Below are 20,389 nucleotides of genomic sequence, written 5' to 3' on the forward strand. Positions count from 1 at the left end.
GATTACCACAATCTTAAAAGATGAGTTTTGACTTAACTGATTCACTTATCAGTTTTTATTTGATTTGGTAGTTTCAAATTTTGCTCAATTTAGAGCGAGAGCTTCCAGTTCTGCTTCAGGTCAGAATCCCACCATGGAAAAGTCTGAACATGGATCAGTTGGGATTCAGTGACTAGCATCAAGGAACTATTGCTGCAGTGATACAAACCACATAGCTCAACTTCCATGACCACATTAAAAGCAGGCTCCTCATTATTCTTTTAAACACATTTTCCTCCACTTTTCCTTTGCATGGAAAATTCACAGGATAACCAAAAGTCACTACTTTCCAAAAGATCTGCACAACAAAATAATAATGCTTTAAACATTTTTGAAAAATATGACCTTGTAAAAAATTACTGTAGGAATCACCATAAAGCCTTTTAAATGAAATGATTAAGACCCAACTTAAGACTCATTTTTGAAAAATGACAAAAAACAGTTTTTTATTTGTCCAATTTTAATGGCCATCAAAATACTACTGAACTGAATTTCTACTTTTAATATTGTTTTGTTATGGGTTAATGTTTTAATGGAGCATTCAAAACACCACCTCACATAAATAAAGCAATATGAAGTTTTGTATCTCAGCAACACAATGTCTTTCAATCTGTAAAGCAATTCATGATTTCATTTCACCAAGAAGTGTCAAACAGTACCTTCCCAAAATTCCGCGATTTCAGTATTATATATTTTTTTTTATTTTTTTTTTTTTTTTTTATGAATACAAGCGTGATATAAGTTCTTTTCTGGTGGATGTCCTGATGAAATAATGCTGGCACCACTCTCTTCCCTTACAGCAGACCTTTTCCCCCTTCAACAAGCATTGATGCTTACCCCTCAGTTAAAAGCACCTAAATCTTAGTATTTCATTTGCATCAGCATGTCAAATTTTCAAAAAGCTACTCTTTGCAGGTATACCTAACATTTTGAAAATCTCAATATAGCAGGTTATACAGAAAATAACAAATTACCTTCTGATCGTCAGAAAAAAAATAGCTCCCTAAATAGCAGGACATTTGTCCTGGGTGAAATGTTTGAAACAGGAGGTATGAAAAGTTTGTCCTTTACACACCAGAAAACCTCCACATAACTGGCTGGAGGTTAACACTCTTGAGAACTCTCCCTCTTCATCAAAAATGGTTCAAAAGTTCAGAGGAGATGCACACCAGCAGTCTACTCACATAAGTCTCATTTTTTTGAGAAACCAGACTGAAAGCAAAAAAACCCTTAGAAACAATAACCAACCCAGAAGTTACATTAATAGCTAGTTGTAAGAAACAAGCTGACAATCCAATTTAAAAGACAGATTAAGCATGCTTAAGCAGGATTTCTTTCCACCTGTAATTAAAAAAAAAAAAAAGAAAGAAAAAAAATAAATGTGACACCAAGCCTCAACAGAACTTCATGACTAAGTTTCATATAAAGCTGTGCTCACAGCAGTCATCCCTATTTCTGCAGGGAAAACAAACAAACAGAAAACACATACTAGAAACTTAAAAACAAAAAGCAAGACTTGACTCAAACATCATCCTACTGTACAGGAGACTCTTGAATAACAAGTAGTAAATGTTTTAACAAGCACATGGGAGCAGCCTTCCTGCTATCCTCATCTACAGTTATTCTTCTGTTTGACTCAAAGTGGCAGAGACCCTGCACACCTTCAGACACACCAACACAAACAAAAATGAAGGTGGGGACCCTAATTATCAGTGGTGTCACTGCTGATCAGACTGAGAATAGAAGCTCTAGTAGGTGCACGTCAGTTATTGACATGCTGAAAGATAACCCTTAGAATTGAAGCTTCTAGATGTAAACAGCAAAAGAAATACTGATGAATTAAAGGGACAAGCAGAGAGAATAAAGTTTGTTTAAAGTATTTCACAATTTCAATTTTAGAACTACATTTAGAGGAGCCAGATTTTTCTGACATGGAAGTTCCAACAGCTCCTCTAGACTCTTGCACATTACAATAAAAATCTGTTTGCAGATATAGTTACGAGTTAATCAAGCTCTATTTCAGTCACAATGGTATTTTCACACACGGAAAGCTTTAGATTGTCTAATTATCAGGAAAGGGATGTGCCTACGTAAGACCTGAACAAAAGTTAAATAAGTCAATAAATAGACATTTAGAAGTTTGCTTTTCTTTTTTCTAACACATACCTTTTAATCTTCCTTAAAATAAATCATTATCTCAGGTTGTCAATGGCCTAACAGTGCAAAAGGGATGGGAAGCAAGAAGACAATGAAATCCCTTCCATAATTCTTAAACAAGTGAGAACCTGCTTTCTTCTACAACCACTATTTCCTCACAGCAGGATGACTGGAAGGCACAATCTGTAGATACAAGTCAAATTACTCATTTTTGCTTTGATGGGGTTGAATTGTTTTCTTACTGCACAGGTAGTTACAAAATGCAGTCTCCTTTATTAAAGCAGAAAGCTCATCAAGGGCAACTTCTTTCTTCACCTTCTTCCAACCTCAAACTACAATACTAAACTATCATAGATCCTTGATACTTAGGAAATTATAAACTGAATGCTTAATTTTACAATTAATGTGATAACATCACAAAGATCATTTAGTACACTTTGAAATATGCCTGCATGTAGAAGGGAGAATAGAGTTCTTTGCAAGGGGAACCATGGAACATCTAAACAAGCTGTACTTTTTGTACCAGAGCTGCCAAACACAACGAAGAGCCATAGGAAGAGTATTTCATGACAATTTTCCTTTCGGGTGCAAGTGTCTCAAATGTTGTACTTCCCCCTTCCTTGGCTTAGTTTTGAGTAAAATACACCCACAGAAACTGCAGGCAAACTCCAGCTGGAGACTGGCAAGAGGGGTGCAACTTAGTGACTTTGTTGTTGTTGTTTAGGGTACAAAGATCACGCTTTTTCTAATCTCATACCAAATCATTTAACCATTAAGTAAGCCAGACAACAGCCACACTTGGGCAAGAAAATATCAAGTGGATACAAGTTTAAGAGCATGCTTGTTTAAAAAAGCAAGAGGGAACTTCTACGAAATCAAGCCCTGGTCCTCCAGAGACCCAGACAGGAATGAGACAAATAGAATGACAGGTAAGGAAAAAAACCCAACTGTTTCTTCCCATTATTACCCTGCCCTACCTTCTTATATAGGCTGTAGTAGAACAATTTTTAGACCAAGCATGTTTTGAAGCACATCGGTAAATTCATCTCATTTTCTGGACAGCACCCAAATTCCACCATAGGAGTGCCGGAATTGACTGCTTTTGCATAATGTCACTTTGTATACTGATTCCACTCATTTGCACAGAGCAACACGCATCTATAAAATATGCAGCAGCTGAAGGACTTACCTGAAAGCAGTGTTTCCAATTATAACATTCACTTTTCCCTGAGAGGCTCTACTTGAGCAATACTGAGCACAGAAGATAGCACTGTGTCCCAAAACACAGTTCAACACTCAAAGCAGATAATTTTAACAAATATGTGAAAACAGAATACAGAGACAAGAGGATTTAAAATACATCCTTTTCATTGTTGCCTTTTATTAAAGGTATCAATACATACTTGATTATGCTTTAGAACCTAAGTGTTTATTTTCCATAGTGCTCCAGAACCTTTACACTAAAAAGAAATTTGCAGTGGTATTAAAATGCCCTAAAATCTGGAATTCTATTCTATTGTAATTCAGATCCAAACAAACATCATATTTTATATATGCATTGCCTTTACTAATTTCACTGGAGTTTTTCCTTCCTCCTGCTTTCCTCATGGCAAGTTTACAATAATGTTATCGCCTAACATACCCAGGAGAATATCTTATAATGAAAAATTATCTGCTTATATTCTATAAGTCATGATTAGCAAACAAATTTTGACAACTTAGTTATCTAAAAGATAATTAGAGCTACATAGATGAAGCTGTTGCTGAAATAGTTAACATTTTAAGAGAAAGATGACTGAATCAGGACTGGACAGAGAAATTGTCATCAGAAGTCAGCAAGTAAAAGACAGCATATCTATATCCCAGAAGTTCAATATATTTTACTGATTTCTGAGTTTTCCGGGTCTTAAACTAAGGTATTTACAGTCTGAATTAGTCTACCAGAAACTATTTGTACACCTAGTAAGACAGTTAACTAATATTGCCTAAAAATGCATGTGGTGAGATGTTGGCTTCATAAAACCTAGTTTTTCCCTAATTAAGTTTAATGAGATAAGATTTCTCTTAACAATGGAACCTCTAAAGCAAGAATTCCCATACCGGGAAACTCTGCTAGTATTACCAATAGCCTGAAAAACACCATGAGGAGCATTTTACATTAAAATAGCAAGTCGGAGAAAAATTGAGGTTCTGTATTGGTTTAGGGGCTCTTTCTAGAGCATACTACTATTAATTAATTTATACACAGTAGTAGAGCTAGCTTCTTAAGAACTTGATTCACTGGCTACCTGATATAGTAACTATGTGCTGGAACAAGGTAGCTGAAGGTATCATTAGAATTTATATTGCACATCTAACTGGTGTCATTTGAGTAACAATTCTCAGTTACTAATGTATTAAACTCAGATGTTTCAGTCTTGTGTAAGTGTGATTACTGATCAATATGTCAATGAGGCTTCTTTTTCTTGATTTCAGTCACTGAAGTAATTGAAAGAGAAGATTGATGCAAAGACTGCAACAGCAGCTGCTATTACCACACCTAAAAACAACAAAAGAAAATAATTCAATGAGTGGCAGTGGCAGCACAGTCATGAGCAGCTAGGGTGTGGAGGGCAGGGTCAATGTGAATGACAAGCAAGAGGAAAAACAGTAAAAACCACCCCAAAAGCTAAGTACAGGAAAAAAAAGGACTGATGATTCACAGGAAAACATGGTTATATGCAAAACAAACAGAAATTAATACTCTTCTGCTTTAATCTTCCAGTTACCATGTTCTAGGCTTAAGAATTAACGGAAAACAAATGATATTGTTTTGATGACTGAAGTGTAATTATTATAAGACAAAAAGGTAGTCAAAGCTCACAGCAAAGAGAATTCCAATAAGTGCAGCCAGATGCATGAGAGCTAGACCAAGGGATATCATGGAGATGTCGTAGTTGGAGGAGTTCTGCGACTGCTCTTCCCCCAGTTTCTGAGGCTGACAATTACCACCCAAGCCCATACATATTTATCAGCATAAGAAGAAGCTTAATAAGTCACTAGCCAATTTCACGATATGCCTACTTGAACAAGCCACTCAACTGTAGTTTTGTTTTTCCAACTACAGAATTATAGAAGTGATGGCTCTCCAACAAAGGAAAATCTACTTAAGCTTTCTGTATCAACTTGTAGGCTGAACAAACTGCAAGCACTGGTTTTGTTCAAATAGCAGCTTGCAGTTCTTTCCTCCCCCAAAACGCCCTGCTTCTACAGCTGTGAAATCAGGGCACATCTTTAAAAAGCTGTTGCATTAGGACAGCAGGAGGGATTAAGACATTTTTAAATTAACCTTGCCAGCTGTGAGAATAACACCACCACCATGGAAGCAAACTTTAGTGAAAAGAACCCATTAGAATTTCTGATTTGCCACAGCAGAAACAATGAAGTAACATACCCATATTTTGTTGCAGTTTCATCAGCAACGTTGCTTTTGTCAGTTGTTTCTGTTGTGTGTCATCTGTGTTTTCAGTAACTGGACAAATATCAACTGCATGGAAATCAAGTGAACAATACCAGGTGAAAAGCTAACATCTGCATTTCATACTTATGTTAATGCAAAATACTATCAACTTTACAAAGTATATTTATGTTAGAAACAACAGTTTATTCTAGTAGAAATGCTACAGCAGCTACCCCAGACATATGAGACAGACTAACAAACTGCTCCTGTTCTGAAAACAAAGAGGAAAAAAAATACAGCAGTGCCAATTATCATGTCTACAAAATATTGATCTAAATAATAAATGGATTTCCCATTTCCAGAGTGAGATTGTCAATCTGCTTTAATTACAAATTGCATAGCTGACTAATACAAGGCACATCCCATTATGATTCATGTGTTAATGATTCATGGAAAAGTACTTTATCATAAAATATCGGGGAACGTATAAACCAAGTGTGTGATCAGATGGGCTGTTTCTGTCATGTAGGATGAGTCATGTATACATATCTTCAGAATCTTAAGTCTGACTTGCACAATATCTTCAGTTTCAAAAAAAGCATTCAAACTCATCTTTTACAAACTGTTTTTAGCCATTTCTACCCCTGAATCGACCGGCTTCGTATAGGATGTACTACAGCATAGCAGTTAAGAATTGTTTGATATGAAACTTAACAGTATATATATGTATATACATATATACACACACATACACACACACACCAAGCATAAACACAGCTTTAAGACGTCTCTGCAACCTGCACAAAATACATAAAATAATGGCAAAAAATTTCAATGCATGGGAGTGATTTTTTGAATGGGAATTATCATCACTTTAAAGTCCATTTGAGGATGCCGTTTCATCATTATTTTTTCTGTGCAAAGGAAAACAAGTTGCAGATATCTCCTTCATACATATGTATGCATACATTAAATAAGCATACATTAAATAAGCTATTAACTGTTACAAGATAGCTTTTCAAGTAAATACCTTAACCAGCAAAATAAGAGCATCACATTCTCTCTAAAGTACTTAATAGTTTTCACTTCCCTAAATAGCATCTTACTTTTAGAGAAGTTGACCATATTTCTTGGGTCCCCATTGAAGCCTAGATCCAGCAGATTACCTTCTCCTTTATTTCTGATGAGCAAGTAGGTCAGTTTGGGCCCTTTAGCTTTATTTTTTTTTTTACCCACTGTTTTAAGGACAGTTACACCTCTCTGAAAGAAACTGTTGAAGCTGCACATCAAGGCAACAAAGCTCACTTGCTCAGGGAAAAAAAAAAAAAAAAAAGGAAAGAAGCAGTAAAAAAAACAAAAAAAAAACACAAGCTATTTAGTTACTGAAGGTATTTATACCATTAAGTTATGGAAGGCCTGTATTTGAAGCAGCTGTGGTATAAATCACAAGGAGTTTTTGAAAGCAGAAGCTTTCCATTACCAATTATATGAATCCTTAATTCTTCATTAATTCTTCAATTTTCTAACAAAGATGGGGAAGAGATTACCACCACCACCTCATCTACTCAGTGTATTTAACATCCCCCACCCCAAGGAGGAACAGGGATTTAGTAAAGCCAATAATAAATGCAGAGCTTTCAATTGCATGTATTAAAGTACTAAATACCTTGAAACCACAGTGTTAGAGACGTTTATACCTTTCAATTACAAATAGGTCATTTTTGTTCTCTTTTCCAAGTAACAATTTTAAAGCATGGCCCATAGCGACCTCACTGGAGAGCTGTTCAAAGAATTAGGAGAACAGAACTGCAGGAGACAGCAGCAGGCCATATTAAGAAAGCACACCTGACCCTCTCAAAATATCTTTGTCATATGTGCTGACTAAATGCCGTTTAAAAAAAAAATCTTAACATTGCATTGACTGGATGTTCTTCTTGACAAGTTTCCTGTTTTAAAGAGTATCATTTAAAAAGCCTGCTCATTTTTTTGAATTTTAAACAGTACTTTTTAAAAGCAAAGGTTCCCCACAATTTTGTAATGGAAATAATTCCCACAGTTAATTCAAGGTTGGTGTCTAAAACCACAATAATTGGGATACAAACAGAAAGACGTCAAAACTCACAGCAAAACAATTTATAGTATTAGTGAATATTGACTGTCATTACTAAAGCCAGCTCCAAGCTCTGAGAAACAACAAATCCCACCCATATTAGGATGATGCACTGTGAATACACAAAGGAAACCCCAAATTTATGCCACAAAAACATGTTTACAGCAATCTATGAAAACTTCATCTCAAAGTAACAATAAAAGTCAAGCTGCCAAATGAATGCTTTTCTTTACAATAGATAATAGTGGGGGGGTGGGAAGAGCAGGCAGCTAACAGGTCTAATTTCTAAAATGGCCTCCTAGGATTAATAAAAATGAAGAGGCATTTTAACAAATGACAAGCTAATAATTTCACAGCGATAATTATCAGAATCAAACAGCACGGCGTTCATAGCATTATTGCCACCACCACTGTTAACAGAACTCACTCTTATAGACAAACATTTAGGTGTTCACTGGGACAAGGTCAGTTCTTAACAGGTCTTAACTTTTTTTTCTGAAATCATTTTAGTATGTTTTTCCCCTTTCTTCTTCTATATGTTTACTTTAATTCACATTAAAGAAATACCATGTGCCTAGCCCTATAACCAGCAAGTGATGAGAACAGCTGACAAAGTGAATTTGGGTATCTGGACATCACTTTAGACATATTAGTGGCATCAAATCTTTGTGATGCATTACTGTTAGTCTAAATTATGCTTTCCTCCTGCCTCCAGATCATACATCCTTACATAAGCAATAAACCCCAACTGAGTCATCATGTTTCCCCACACACACCTACCTTTAGTGCTGCTACAACAATATTAATTTACTTCCCTAAGTTATGCTAATTGTTTAATGCTCACTAACAATTAGCTTTAAGATTACTAAAGTTACTCTTATAATACAAGGCAGATTTTTATTGGCTTTACTGTTTTTTCTTTAGGCTCTTGAGCTGTGGACATCTTCTACTTCTCAACTTGAGGAGTCATTCACTGCTAACAGGTTTAGCTAACACCTAGGAATACTGATTTATTCAAAAAGACATATGAATTTGTGGTTAGTTCTCAAATTAAGAAATACAAAAAAAACCCTGAGTACACAGAGTATAAGTAATCACAGTTGAACTTTGAGCGCATGTTGGCTAAACATCTCCTTTTTTTGCCCACAAGTATCAATATAAAAAAGTGTTTACTGCTATTATCTGTGAATCACTGAGGCTTTTTTTGTATTCATGTTACAAAACTCTAACCAGTAGCTCATAACGACATGTGGGAGGAATCTCTTCCAAGAGGTGACAGGAAGTATTACTAGATCCATTTCACAGATTTGGCTTCAACGTTAAAATAAAACTCATATGGAAAAAATATGAAACAATTTAAGTCAGATTATTCAGAAAAAAATAAACAGTTATAACAATAGCTGTATTAAAAAATGTCTCAGACAGATCATAAACTTATAAGTAGATGAAAATCTCTGTTGATTTTCTTTCCCTTTCAAATGAACCACAAAACTTCAATTTTGAAGCACCATATTTGGTACATAAATTACAATGCTCAGAACAAAGAAGGGACTTGATATTTTTGAAGGGGTCTTATCATGCAAACTTCTTGAAAGACTTTTTTTTTTTTTTTTGCTAACAGTTTCATCTTCTACTATATGTCTGAACTTCATAGGCTGCAACCATAGTTGCACAGATAATGCAAGCAATGAAAAAGCATAGTTTTTTCTGGAGGGCAAGCACTCTGTTACAAGCCAAACTCAGAAGCTGCAAGAACCCTTACCATTTTTCAGAAATACATACAAAATGTAATTAGATTTATATAACAAGATGTTTAAGCTTGACAAGGAAACCAACCTTAAACATACTACATTCCATATCTGGGAAAAACAGGCCTATGATATTAGTCAACATTTCAGTAATCACAGATTCCTTCTATCCCAGTTCTCAGATACTTTGTTTACCTGTGTTAAGTTCTTCTGCTATATGGATATCTTCATCTTGCACAGATTGGTCCAACATCTCAACAAAACGTTCCTGAATTTCTACAGCAGCCTCATCACCGAACTTATAATCACTGAGCATCACACTGGATCCAGCAAAAGGGACAAACAGTCTCTGAGGTAAGACATGATATACCCTCTCAAAATCTAAGAGAAAATGGGGAAAAATACCTCCAAATAAATGCCTTGTCAGTTATGATAAGATTCTTAATTAATCTCTGACAGAGAAACAAAGCTATTGCAAAAGACCTGCTCAAGGTTTCCATGTAAAAATCCTGATTTCAAGCATGGTTTGTTTAGTTGTTACTATTTTATGAAAGTTCTGGCTGCGATTATACTGATTTATGTTTTCACATTACTCTCTCCAGAAATATCTGAGAGACCTCCAAAATAGACTATAAAATGTTAAACAGACTTTTTATCATGTTTACAATAACTAGCCAAAGAACTCTGGGAAAGACTTAAGATAAGCAGGACAGCACATAATTTCAACAACAGAGAGGATTTGCAAACACTTGGCTGCTTTTTTTGCATGTTCGCAACCACAAAGCATGGGTGCCATCTAAAGAGGAAACTGAAAACTGCATGCAAATAAAAGCATCAACTTTAAAGCACGGAGTTCAGATAAAAGTTAGCTGACATACCATTCTACATTACTAGTACACCAAAAAGAACTGTTATCCTAAAGTAAATGATAATTTTGAACACAAGTTCTTTTTCCTTATACAATCAACTTGTTTCTATTTCTTTTCCATCTTTTCTAAAACCACTACAAAAGATCCTATCTCCTACAAGGTTGTCCTCTATATATGATCTTCAAACAGATATTTCAACTAATATTTAAAAAAAAAGTAGATAATAGTGATAACACTGTCTCAAAGAAGTTTAAAGAATCATCCAGCATGACCTAGCAGATTTGGTCTCTGTACACATCCCATCGGTTTTTAATATAATCAGGACAACTTTTATTGTCATGAGATCAACTTGCATCATGTTCTGGCTTCTGTTAGAATGCTCTGATAAATTCAAGCCAAAGCGATTTAGCAATTATTAGTGGTATTGAAGTACGATCTACTTCTTTAAATGATACCAAGCCTATAAAATGAAATCTGAAGTGATTAGAAGTTCTGTGGGAAGAGCCAACATGGATGATATATTTGCATATTTAATTAAAAAATGAGAGTTAGGATACTTTTGCACAACATAATGACCAGATATAATGCAATATTTAATTTAACAGAGATGAAGTACTGGACTTCAAAGATCACGTCCACTAGCATTCATAATACGGATAATGTAAGAATAAAGCCATGTCCGGCTCGTTCTTTAATCTTGACAAACTTTGTATCTTTAATTTCAATATTAATAGGAATACCATAGGGAGATGTAAAAAAAAAAAAACACACAGCACTAGTGTGCTAGTTACAATTAGGAGTTCAATAACAGGAGCTTCAACTACAGAATTATAAAAAAAATTAGAGAATTCACAATCATTGAGAAAGAGGCTGAAACTGCATTTTGTGGTTAGAACTGAACACAAAGTTTGTTTGAAAACTGTGATACCAATGAACATATAGAAACTTAACCAAATTCTCTGGATTTAAGAAAAAGTAAGGGCTGCCGAATAGAAACTGTGCCATTTGCTTTTTACGCTGCTCTAAGTATAGTGGAAATTCTGTATGCCAGCTGATTCTTCTATAAAAACACAAAATTCACTGCAAGTGTAAATGGATTTTTCCATGAATTCCTACTTTTTTTGTGAGGTCCTTCATTTATAACGAGATCCTCAAACAGTATTTCACAACGATCATTCAATGTGTTTATTATGTCTCTTTTCAAAGCCTGCAAAGAGAAAGACAAAGCATGAGCAATATAAAAGACATCTGCAAACCTTTTGACTAGTAAGAAACAACAAAAGAAGTCCCTCATAGGTGAAGTCCTTGTTGAAAGATTAGTTTTCCAGACAATAAACACTCTAAAGAGAATTAAAAGTACAATAAAGACAAGCTAACATCACAAGAATATAAACCAGAAAACAACAAAGCAAAGATGAAAGCAGACAAAAAAAATAGAACTAAAACTTTCTGAATTTTTTTAAATTAAAAATTTCTATTTTTTTTTTCTGAATTTCTAAATTAAAAACTAAAAATTACTACTAAAAACAAAAGAAAATCAAGGCATTGATTTAATAAGAAACAAGAAAAAACACTGAACAAAACTAGATTTTCTCATTTATGTGTACATAAATATACAGTCTGAAATATTTTCTTAATTTAAAAAAGAATTGTCACTGCCTAATCATGTTTATGAATTGTGCAAAGATTCACCAGAGAATAGCATTAACAGAAGACCTATCTGCTAAAAGCGAGAAAGGAATTGAATTTATCACACACACAATTGATTTCAGAAACAAACCTTTAAGTTCAAGAGGTGAATGTTGCAACACCAGTTTAGACCTTACAATTTTGGAAAAGAAAAAACGGTATGATAAACTTCAAGTATTTTGGAAAAAAAACAAAAACACAAATCTGATGAACTGCTAGTTCACCTTTTCACTACCTGAACAGCTTCTTTAACTTTTGGCTTGTTGTTATGCACGTAGGCTCTGCATTTCACAGCACCTTTGAGATTTATGGAACCACTGCAGACTTGGACTGTTGCCGTTGATCTATGACTTGAACCCTGGGACTGAAAAATAAATGTTTCAATTTTATCTTGTTACCTAGGCACTTGCAGCATGATTAAGAAAAAAACAGAACAAGGAAATTAATAGCATACCTTAAGATGTTTACACATAATCTGTCTTCCCTCATAATTTTTTGGGTTTTGTTTGTTTGTTTTGTTAGCTACAACTAAGAATCTCTCTCCTTTTCCATTATGTATGATGTATTTACTTTGCCAGACATTCCATATTTTGTGATTTTAGGATTTCTTAAACCTTTCAGGGAAGTGGCTTGTGGCTTTTTTTTATTCTTATTATTTAGAGGTTTATACATTTACTATGTAGTAAGCATAACCTAGGGTATCCTGAAAGCCATCCCATCAATCAGCAGTAAGTCACAAATCTGGTCATGTTCAGAACTGTATCGAATTGCTGCTGCGTACAAATAGTTAACCTGATTACCAAAACAAAATGCTTTCTAGAATGTACTCGTTAAGACAATACCTGGAAACAAGTGGATTCGTAACTTCCACATGAACTGCTTAACTGACTCATGTCATGACTGGAAACCTTTTAAAAAAGCGTAATGGTTCTAAATTAAAAGGGTAAATTTAGATTAGATATGAAGAGGAAATTCTTTACTATAAGGGTGGTGAGGCACTGGAACAGGTTGCCCAGAGAAGCTGCAGATGCTCCACCCTTGGAAGTGAAGACCAGGTTTGATGGAGCTTTGAGCACACAGCTGTAGTGGGAGGTGTCCCTGCCCATGGCAGGGGGTTGGAACCAGATAATCCTTAAGGTCCCCTCCAACCCAAACCATTCTATGAGTCTACAATAATGTCAAAATAAAAAGCTTTCCTTCCTCCGAAGCAATTAACCATTGGAGCAAGGTATCAACAAAAGTACGTTAGTTTCTCTCAAGTTTTAAAAATGACACTTTATAAATGCTTTTCTAGATGCAACTTTAGAGAATACTATGTGCCAAAACAGGTTGACCTGTTTACAAATGGAAGCCTACAAAACAATGCCTATACATTGGGCTTTACAAACATGGCTGGGGCACCTAATTAAAATGTCACATCAACATAAGCTCGGCTGGAGTGGAAACTTCTAATACAGACCCAACAGCTCCAGATTATGATTCAGCTCACAGGATCTGTATCTTAACCCCAAACCAGTGACTGAGCTTCTGATGAAAGCATTCAAGTAAACGTCCGAAGATAGCCATGACAAACTAAAGCATGGGGTTCATTCTGAACATCAGAATGCAGTCACTGTGAACATATTGTATGCAGGGAGGTACAGGTGTCCTACTATTAACTGAATTAGTTCGTAGGACTTAATTTCTCTAACCAGCGGTTCAAATTTTCCTCACAACTATATTGTGCAATTCTTATACAACATGACTATCACACTATGATAATTTCAAAGACAAAAAGCATTCCAATCTGTCCATAGTCAGTTTCACAGTCAATATCCAACGGGGAAAATACCTTGCGATAAATTAAGCTGGATTTCTAGACAACATTTAAAAATGTTCTTTCATTTTTTATTGTATTGTATCAGAGTGCACTACTTACCAGCTGTGTCAAAACCTTGACGTCAGAAATCTGAGTGCTGTATTGAGTATTTCCTCTTAACTTTTTCTGAGAGAAAATGAGTATGTCAGATGAAATAGGAAAAATCTTCCTGAATCAGTTACGTCAAGCTACTTTACAGTTATCTTCACAATAACATAAAATGTGCCCTAGTTTATAGCCTTTAAGAGACAGAAACTTATGGAAAACAGCCATGAGAACATAATTACAAAACTCAAAGGAGATATGAACATGGCAACCACTATTTATTGAGCATTTTGACAAACATAGGTCTTAGAAATCTCATCACCTGCATTTACACCTGACTCAGGTTGTTTAATGAGGCAAAAAAGCCAGAGACAACATATAGAAAAATGTTTAGTCAGACTTCACACACAATAATTGCTTTTACTGTGGTAGAGGAAGAAGAGGCAATTTATTGCAGTGAGGATGGGAAAACAAGGAGTCTTGTGCATTACTTATTTGCAAGAGGCCACTTGCATCAACCAACATTGTACAGAAGACCTCCAATTCACTGTTTTATTACACAAGGAGTTCTAAGTACAAATCTATTAGAGTTTAATTCCTTGTTGTACAGCACTCACCTGTCCTTCCAGCAGCTCTGTATCATCATCTTTAACTTGTCCATTGATCAGGAAAACGCTGTCCTCTATCTGTTTTGACCATCGATTTAATCCATTCTTTAAGAAAAGCAAAGGCAAAAAATTCATAAAAAGAACTTCACTAAAGGATTTGGACAGTATCATGCTGAAGACTAGAGAAATACATGTTTCAGAAGTTACTCTGAGGAGGTTCTAAAGTCTATGAAATACTTTTATATATTTTTCTACACCAAATCTTAAAAACAAAGTATTCAGAATATATTAAAATATTCATTTCTTAATGGATAAGTGCTACCCCAGAGATGCAACACATGATTATATTTTTGTAAATTCTATTAAAGTTAATTTGTATTAAAAGCACCCCACCCATTTTAACTGGGTGCAACCTTTCACCAGGTGAAAGGGAAGAGACTTTAATTAGGATCCTCGTGACCTTGCCAATAATTCTGAGAAAAGGGAACTGCCAACACTAAGCATAGCAGAAAAAAAAAATATCTGTCAGCATTTTTCATACTAGGAATGCTTCACAGAAACTTCAGATAACATTTAAAAGATGAATAATAGTGTCAAACATCCCCTGCTTACTAGTCCTACTCAGCTACTCACACTGTGTATTCAAATCTTTGTCTCATGTAATTTTCAGCAGAAAAAATACTGTAGAAATTAAATACAAGGCTGGTGCAACCAGTTAGTTACCTTGGTATTCTTCTCCAAGTCATGGTTGGGTGAAGTAGCAAGAAGTGGAATGTGGATATTAACATTTACTGTGCAGTCCAAAGACAACCAGGAAGCAGACAGAGCACTCTGATATTTCCAATCTGCTGGTTTAGCTGAACTCTGAACGAAGAAATAAACAAGAAAGTGTCTATACAAAACAGTACATAACTAACATAATGTTTTTTTGTTTGTTTGTTGTTCCTTTTTGAACATTGTCATGCATTAAAAGCTGTGCAAAAACACAAGTCAAACTTACCTTTGGATCTTGTACATCGTAGGTTCGGCAAACTATTCTTCACTACTTAAAGAAAAAGATTCAGTGAAAAGTAAAAAGCAAGTAAGAACAATTACTCTATCCTTTATACAGTAAATTCTTCTCCAGTATATGCTTTGAAGAAAATTTGCATCTTTCATTAGTGAAAAAAAAAAAAAAAAAAAAAAAAAAGTACAAATACATTTGACTGTAAATTCAAACTACCATAGTGATGCTGTCCCATCTCTTACAAGTACTAAGATCAACGTGTTTTTACAACCACCAATGTACACATTTGCAATCTGTCCTAGTTTCTCTCACTTTTCTCTGGAAAATCTTGCTTTTTCTTGTGCTTATCCTGTTATCAACGGACACAACATCCTTCTGCAGCACTAGTGTCCACACGCTTGACACTTCCCCACTACCATTAGAGCACCACTTAACTGCAATCTTAAGTTGTACAGTATTTCAGATGCTCCCTTTATTTTATACAAATCAAGAAAACTGGTGAAAGGCACTGTTAGTAGCAGTGAGAAAACCAGAAGCCTTACTTATGGCTAATCAGAAAACTGTGATTGCAATTTACTGGTCTACCCAAACTCAAACAAATTTACCCTCCCAATTCATCTACCAGTCTAAAACTTTGTTCTCTATTCCAGTTCTGAAGAAAAAAGAAAGAACAGTTATGTCTATCGGTAACAGAACACAGAGTTTCACCTGGCAGTTTCCACATCAAAAGTACCAAACATAGCACACCCATTCCTTCTAATCCAGAGAAAAATATAGTTTCTAGTATGAGCAGTCTGATACCCTATCCTAGGTACTCATGCAGAATACCAAGAAAGAGAGAGCTGCACCTGCCATACCAAACCTTGTGACTGGTTACACTAAGCACAGACAACATATGTTAAATGGACATGGTGCAGTGAATAGAGCAAACCAGAAGACACACTGCTTTTTACGGCTTGTGGGCCAAATGAATCCTGGGAATCTTAACACAATCTTTTATTCAAAAATAATTAGAAAAAAAACAGACTGGGGGGTAGTGGCCTCATAATAAAGGATACTTCTTTGTAGCAGAACAAACTTGAAGGGCTGCTCTGTCTGAGACTTCCTCCTCAGCAGGTTTCCAGAGCCTTCTTTTAGTCAAAGACTTTTCTATTGAGAAGATTATCTAAAGATTAAAAAACAGTATTAAGTATTATGGATTTTTCCACACAAATAGTGCAAGACTATTTACCAGAACTTGTAATGCATTAAAAGTTGTAAGCCAAACAATATCATGCCTATAGATAAACTGAAAACACAGCTTATACGTCACCAAATTATCACATTAAAAGAACATTCAGCAAAGATTCATAGACTAATACTCCAAAGAAAAAGTTGCTTGTGCAAACTTCATTCAGGTTCCTCTTAAACTGAACCAAGCACATATGTAATTTGTATGCTTTTCTCCTTAGAAAAAGTGTTACAGCTTTATTCTTAAGGGTTAAGGATCAGGAAAGGCAGCTGTGCAAGACAGCTACTAAGCCAATAAACAAATTTGAATTCAGCAATCACTGATCACCTATACAGAAATCATTTTCTCATGTTGGTTTCTAGTTTCAATAATCACTGTTGAGACCTGATTATGCTGCACTATAACTATATTCTACTGCCAACGTTCAGTCTTGGACCCAAGGCTTTAAATCTTACTCATTTAAAATCACTTATGTTTGTCTTATGAAAAAAAGAAAATGAACCTATATCTAGGGAACAAGAAGTGAATGCAGCACTAGATGCTCTGATCCTGTAACAATAAGGCATGTTACTAGACATAGTAGCAAATAGTTTTTAAATATAATACCCCACATGACTAAGTCAACATTTATATACAAAATATTCCTTTAAAAGAAACCGGAACTATAGGTCTCACACTATTATAAGTACCTCTAAACAATTCAATCAGCCACAAAGATAATAGGCTACCATTACTAATGATTGTGCTACAAAGATTTAGCTTAATATAAGCAACTCTAAAGATATTCTCTTTAAGACAGAATGCCCACTTTTAGTAAGCACCTTAAAATAGCATATTTGAAGAATTGCTATTGCAGTAACACTGTAAGACACAGAAAGCTAGCAAATGAGGGCTGCCATACACTCCCAAAGGACAGCAGTTTCTGAGGTTTCAATCTCAAAACCAGAAATCAAAACAGAATGTTTTTGCTGCTTTATTTCTAAAAGCGTAAACAACCATGATTACTGAAGACAATAATAGAAAATTACTCAGCTACACACTTAAAATTATGCTCATCTTTCCTCCTCTTTCCTCTACTTACCTTGCGCAAAGCATTTTGACTGTCTTTTGACAGTTCTGGAGTTGCAATAATAAATACACCAAGAACTAATAAACCTCCAGGAAGCATTCTAGAAACCTTAAAAATAGAAAAGAACATGTATTAATAGAAATCAGATATCCAGCAAAGGTGTCTATATACCAAAAATTCCTAATGAGAGAAGTATGCAGAGAGCAGAAATAAAATAAGCAAGGCTGTTTTTCCCATATCGCATCCTCTGAAATGGAAGAAGAGAGTATCTTTCAGATTTTCCCACTTCAGCCCTATCAGGTCACTGTTTCATCATAAACTTTGAAAACAATAAATACATGTACTTTGGTTTAATTAATATACCAGACCGTGTGCCTAAAAAGGTTCCTTTACTTTGAGAAAGAGGCTAGAGATTACTGAAGTGATAGAAATTTCTGTACGTTATACTTCCTTTCTGTTTCTCCCATCCCCTTCAGTAACTCACTGTGCTACCTGACTTGCATGTGCGGTGATCCATTCTTCATCAATGGACTCCAGTTTTGAAAGGCTGGTGTTGCCTTCCTTCTGCTCTTCCTTTGGAGGTGTTCGAACAGCCCGAATAACGTAGTCTCTTTGTGACGAACACTTTCAAGAACATCAATATGAACAAATACAGCCTTAGGGTTATATCAAATCTGGTAATATACTATGTAACACAATACATCTAAAAGCTGCCTTACAGCATGTAGCGTTAAACTCTGTAATAACCTGCCACAAAACTACTTCCTTCGTGTGATTCATTTGCCTTAACTCTAAACGAGATTTTAATGCAAAGTTTTACAACTGAGATTTTTAGTTACTTTTCTTTGTGTCCTATCTTTCAGGGAAAAAAAAAAAAAAGTTTTAGGAAACTTGAGTACTCAGTTGATGCTGCAAACACTTTATAGCATCCTTTCTGGTCATAGCATGGTCATCCAATTTAATAGACTTAACAACAATGATTAAAACTAAGGGGAATTTCTCCTATTAACACAAACGTATGCTACAAGCTTCACAAACTTACCTGCCCTATTAACAGGCCAGTGACATAAGGTTTAAATTTCGTGCTGAGGTCTGAAAGATACTGCCCAATAGCTTCCTCAACAAAGTAAGTTCTACCCATTGCTGCAGGTTTGACTCAGTATTGCATTTTCAGCCTACAAAACAAGACACATGAAGTCACAGTATATAGTGGCAACTAAACCGGTTACATGAAAGTAAGCCTCAGAGAAAAAATCCTGAACACATTAATTCTTATCTAGCAAAGATTAACTATCTTCGTGAACTTCAAGTTCTTTATAACTTAAAAACACAAGTCTCTAAACAGAAGGAAAAGTACACACAAGCCTTACTTGAAAGAAAGCTTTTTAAAACCCTGGAGGAAAATGACAGGAAAAACATGCTTCCAAGTAACAGTTTCTTTCTGCATCATGTCACATCAGAGATGAGCGGGGCGTTTGCTTCCACATGCAGCCCCCTCTGGGAGGGAGCAGCTGTACTGCACGTTTGCACTGAGCAAATTTAGCCCTAATTATTATTAATTAAAAGCAAGGCGGCTGTGAACTCTCCAAGAGGCCGTCTTTACAGTGACCACAGGAGAGCACGTGGACAGGGGGACTCACCGCGCCCGTACACGCAGCCCTGTGCCGGGAAGGGCCCCAGGTGCCGCGGCTGAGGTCGGTGGGCACCGGGGAGCAGAGGGGGCAGCGCCTGCGGCCGAAAGCAGCCTGGGGCCGGCGGGGCTGCAGCTGAGAGCTGGGCCGAAGCACACAGCGGGCACGGACCGCAACTCACGGCTCTTCACCGCGCCTCAGCCCGTGCTGCCGTACCAACAGTGGCTCGGCTCGGCTCTACTCTGCTCCCCAGGACCGCCCCGGCCGCCCCCTCACCGCCTCCCGGGCCACGCAGAGAGAGGACTGGCCGCCATGCTGTGTGCGGCAGAAGCCCCAGCGCCGCTCTCTTCCGCCCACCCCCCACCGCTGCAGCGCTCAGCCGCACGGGACGCCCCGCGGAAGCGAGCCGTTCCCTGACGGGCCCAGCCGCAAAGCCTTAGCGCCTCGCGGCGCCGTTTCAGCCGTGCTCGGGGGGCAACTGGGGGTGCGGCCTCACCCAAGATGGCGGACGGAGATGCCCGACCAGAAGCGGAAGTGCCCGTCAGCGCGCCGGCCGCCGCGCAGGAAGATTGCGCGGCGCCCGGCGGTGGCTGGGCAGGGAGGTGCGGCGTGCGGCGCCAAGATGGCGGCTGTGCTGCAGCAGGTCCTGGAGCGGGCTGAGCTCGCCAAGCTGCCCAAGGCGGTGCAGGGCAAGCTGGAGCGCTTCCTGGCCGACCAGCAGAGCGAGATCGACGGGCTTCGGGCTAGGCACGAGCGCTTCAAGGTGGACAGCGGTAAGCGCGGGGCGAGGGGCAGCAGGGGCTGGGCCGGGAGCGTCGCTGCCCCCTGACGGGAGGAGCGGGACCGGAGGGGTCGCTCGTCGTGGGGCGGCGAGGGGAGCGTGGTGCTGC

At 37.0% G+C, this 20,389-nt stretch overlaps 2 protein-coding genes across 10 annotated transcripts in view; one reads left to right on the plus strand and one right to left on the minus strand.

Annotated features, from left to right (window-relative positions):
- Nucleotides 1–3,546: 3,546 nt before the first annotated feature.
- Nucleotides 3,547–20,119, minus strand: ODR4 (odr-4 GPCR localization factor homolog). 5 transcript variants are annotated; one of them, XM_084527000.1, is made up of 14 exons: nucleotides 19,996–20,119; nucleotides 18,911–19,043; nucleotides 18,361–18,492; nucleotides 17,881–17,976; nucleotides 16,627–16,733; nucleotides 15,563–15,599; nucleotides 15,286–15,426; nucleotides 14,572–14,667; nucleotides 13,970–14,035; nucleotides 12,287–12,415; nucleotides 11,479–11,569; nucleotides 9,689–9,874; nucleotides 5,630–5,722; nucleotides 3,547–4,735 (listed from the first exon to the last, which is right to left on the minus strand). In XM_084527000.1, the coding sequence occupies exons 2-14, from the start codon at nucleotides 19,007–19,009 to the stop codon at nucleotides 4,668–4,670; spliced, it is 1,341 nt and encodes a 446-aa protein (XP_084383126.1). In that variant the 5' UTR covers nucleotides 19,010–19,043; nucleotides 19,996–20,119; the 3' UTR covers nucleotides 3,547–4,667. The 5 variants fall into 5 exon arrangements, with proteins under 5 accessions (XP_084383126.1, XP_084383128.1, XP_084383127.1 ...); XM_084527002.1 differs by having other exon boundaries at nucleotides 18,353–18,492; nucleotides 19,996–20,032; XM_084527001.1 differs by lacking the exon at nucleotides 19,996–20,119 and adding an exon at nucleotides 19,509–19,966 and having other exon boundaries at nucleotides 18,353–18,492.
- Nucleotides 20,067–20,389, plus strand: part of TPR (translocated promoter region, nuclear basket protein) — a 44,943-nt gene continuing 44,620 nt past the window's right edge. For all 5 annotated transcript variants that reach the window (XM_084526993.1, XM_084526989.1, XM_084526991.1 and 2 more), the window contains exon 1: nucleotides 20,067–20,272. In XM_084526993.1, the coding sequence (XP_084383119.1) occupies nucleotides 20,122–20,272 (151 nt within the window). In that variant the 5' untranslated portion in view covers nucleotides 20,067–20,121. The remainder of the gene's footprint in view (nucleotides 20,273–20,389) is intronic.

This window comes from Aythya ferina, assembly GCF_964211825.1.
Source record: "Aythya ferina genome assembly, chromosome: 8".
NCBI lineage: Eukaryota > Metazoa > Chordata > Aves > Anseriformes > Anatidae > Aythya > Aythya ferina.

Excerpts from the sequence above, each read along its gene's own strand:
- ODR4 (XM_084527000.1), bottom strand. The coding sequence starts at position 19,009 with ATGGGTAGAACTTACTTTGTTGAGGAAGCTATTGGGCAGTATCTTTCA. Across the intron at positions 18,493-18,910 it reads CTGGCCTGTTAATAGGGCAG|TGTTCGTCACAAAGAGACTA; the intron begins GTAAGTTTGTGA and ends TGTTCTTGAAAG. Across the intron at positions 11,570-12,286 it reads AAGTTAAAGAAGCTGTTCAG|GCTTTGAAAAGAGACATAAT; the intron begins GTAGTGAAAAGG and ends TTCTCTTTGCAG.